This window comes from Bison bison, unplaced genomic scaffold (assembly GCF_000754665.1).
Source record: "Bison bison bison isolate TAMUID 2011002044 unplaced genomic scaffold, Bison_UMD1.0 scf7180017458669, whole genome shotgun sequence".
Classification (NCBI taxonomy): Eukaryota; Metazoa; Chordata; class Mammalia; order Artiodactyla; family Bovidae; genus Bison; species Bison bison.
Genome location: NW_011371851.1, coordinates 30,075 through 32,573, shown reverse-complemented (window position 1 = coordinate 32,573; position 2,499 = coordinate 30,075). Strand labels below are relative to the sequence as shown.

General features: G+C 39.7%; 1 protein-coding gene across 3 annotated transcripts in view; it reads left to right on the top strand.

Moving 5' to 3' along the window:
* Positions 1-25: 25 nt before the first annotated feature.
* The window catches only part of LOC104990487 (CTP synthase 2-like), a 27,568-nt gene continuing 25,094 nt past the window's right edge, over positions 26-2,499 (top strand). For all 3 annotated transcript variants that reach the window (XR_825590.1, XM_010842990.1, XM_010844014.1), the window contains exon 1: positions 26-518. Coding sequence is in view for 2 of the 3 variants with exons in the window: in XM_010842990.1 (XP_010841292.1) it covers positions 371-518 (148 nt within the window). In the remaining variant the exon portion in view is untranslated. The remainder of the gene's footprint in view (positions 519-2,499) is intronic.

Sequence of the window (2,499 nt, the reverse complement as noted above, 5' to 3'; positions counted from 1 at the left end):
AGTTTGTCTTTTGGCCTCGCCATGGGCTTGAGGGATCTTAGTTCCCTAACCAGGGACTGAACCCGGGTGCCCTGCAGTAGAAGTTCGGAGTTATAACCACTGAACTGCCAGGAAATTCCCTGCCTCCTTGTTTTGATGATGGTTTCCTTCACGTGTGGAAACTTTTTAGTTTGATGTAATCTCAGAGTCCTACTTTTTGAAACTTATCTTTGGGCAACAGAAGATGGGCCTCCCAAATTTAAGGGCTGTGATTAGACTACTTCTCAGGCTCATTATGAGTTTAAAAATAGGCTTTGAGGTTTGACTATAAATTGAAATTAACTACTAGTTAGAGCATCACCAAAATGGAAAATCATATTCATAAGCTGATATGTCTGTATTGCTCTGCTGTCCAAAGACACTTAATTTCTTGTTTTTCCAGGTGAATCCTAGCCTCATCAGCCAACTTGAGCAGAAAGACTTAAGTTTTGTAGGTCAGGATGTTGATGGAGAGAGGATGGAAATCATTGAACTGGCAAGTAAGTGGGGTCTTCATTTTTGAAAATTTTTGTTGTGAGCTAATGTCTGTCTGTCAACTGTAAGCATACAAAGATATAACTTGAGACCCATTTTGTTTGTTCTTTTCTCCTCTCTCTTTTGAAATAAATATGCAATTAAATAGAAATAATATACACTAAATATAAAGTGTATGAAAAAACAGATCGCTTATAATACTATTTTGGGCTCTGTTTATGTGAACTGCCATAAAATGATATAGTTCAGAGCCTACTAGTTCTTTCAGTAGTATGCTTCCTTAGCATCCTTGCCCCCTTCCTGGGGTGTCCCTTGTTCCTAGCCTCTGGGTTCAATGGTCTGGGAAAGGCAGGCAGCCCACTGTTGAGGAGCACTCTGCTTTCTCCCACCTCTGAGGAAGAATGGCCTGATGTTCTCCTCACTACTGGTAACTGACTGTGCAGTACATGTGACAATAATCTGTTGGATAAACTGCCCTTATTTATCGAATGCTTAGTGTATACAGGATGCTCTAAAAATGGTAGCATCATTTTCTAGAACCTACCTTTCCAATCTGTATACTTGGGCTCCAGATAGCCTGGACTGCTTACTCTTCTAACTTTTCTACTTCTTTTTCCATCTTAACCCATGTCACTGTTCTTCTACTTCAGATTCCTTTTCTCTGTCCCTTTCGTTTTCTGTCTCTAAACTGTTCAGGTACTTCAGAGTTCCAAGCAGGGAGGACACTTGAAGTTGGGAAAGGCTTCTTTGACCACAGTGGCATGTTACCTGGACCCAGAAAGAAGGCAAGCAGTGGACACTGAGCATGCACTCACTGGATGCTTCTCACCAGACCCCTTGCTAGGGACTCCGTGTGCCTATGTAACTTACAAGGCAGGTGATGTTATTCCTACTCTAGAGAGGAGACTGGAATGCAGAGATTAAGAAACCTGCCAGGGCCATCCACCTAGTCACTGGAGGGGCTGGATCTAAACCAGGCCATAGCCACCTTCTGCCACCACTTTTGTGGGACTTTATTGTTCTTCTTGTTTTCAGTGGACTTTACACCTAAGATTATTGATCCATGCCTGAAGTTTTAAATTAGAATATGAGGATATATTTTCTGTAGTCCTTTTGATAGAAATGTCCATCATTTACAATTTTTATAGTGTGGATCACTGTTTGGTGTTGAAGTCTCTTAAGTCTGGTATGTGAGAGGGCAAAGAAGTTTCTTAAGCAAATTATTGTTTATTTACTTTGTTCAAGTACATTACTCTCTTTAATTCTCCCGGCTCTCATTATCAGCAAACACTTAGAAGCTTCTTTTACTGTAAGGATTTCATTTCCTATTGACACTTTCAAATTTCATGTGGGTTGGAAAGGAAATGAGACCTGCTATAAAACCTTGAAATTTTAAAAAAGCTGACTGCAAGGGAGTTCATTTTATTAAGGAAAACTTCCCAGAAGACTTTGATCTTAGCTACTCTTACCATATCCATGAGTCTCTATATTCCTGAAGGAGTTCTAAAAGAAACAACAAAGCTTGTGATTAGTATAATGTCAGAATATGTTTCAAAGCAATTAAGAGTATTATTTAAAAGACAATTTGACTGGTAGAATATCATTAAAATAAAAACTTTTCGGTCTCTTTCCTCATTTTGGTATAGGGGATTTTTTGAATAAAGTGATTCAGAGCAATGGTCCATTCATTCAAATATTCTTTCCCTGGCTATGACATGATCCATTGCTCATAGATCCATACTCTCTTTAGTGGTACAAAAACACAATATTGTCAGCTTCTTTCAGAGACATCCCTAGATGCTGTGCTGTAGGATTCATCACATCTTTAATTTAAAAGCTGCATTGGTTTCTTTTCTAAGGACAGATGGTTTCTCTTCTTTTCTTGTGGGGACACTTTCCTGAGAGGAGAGGGCATTCCTCTCACCAAGCTTTCACACTTGCTATTGCTGCTGCTGCTGCTAAGTCGCTTCAGTTGTGTGCGACCCC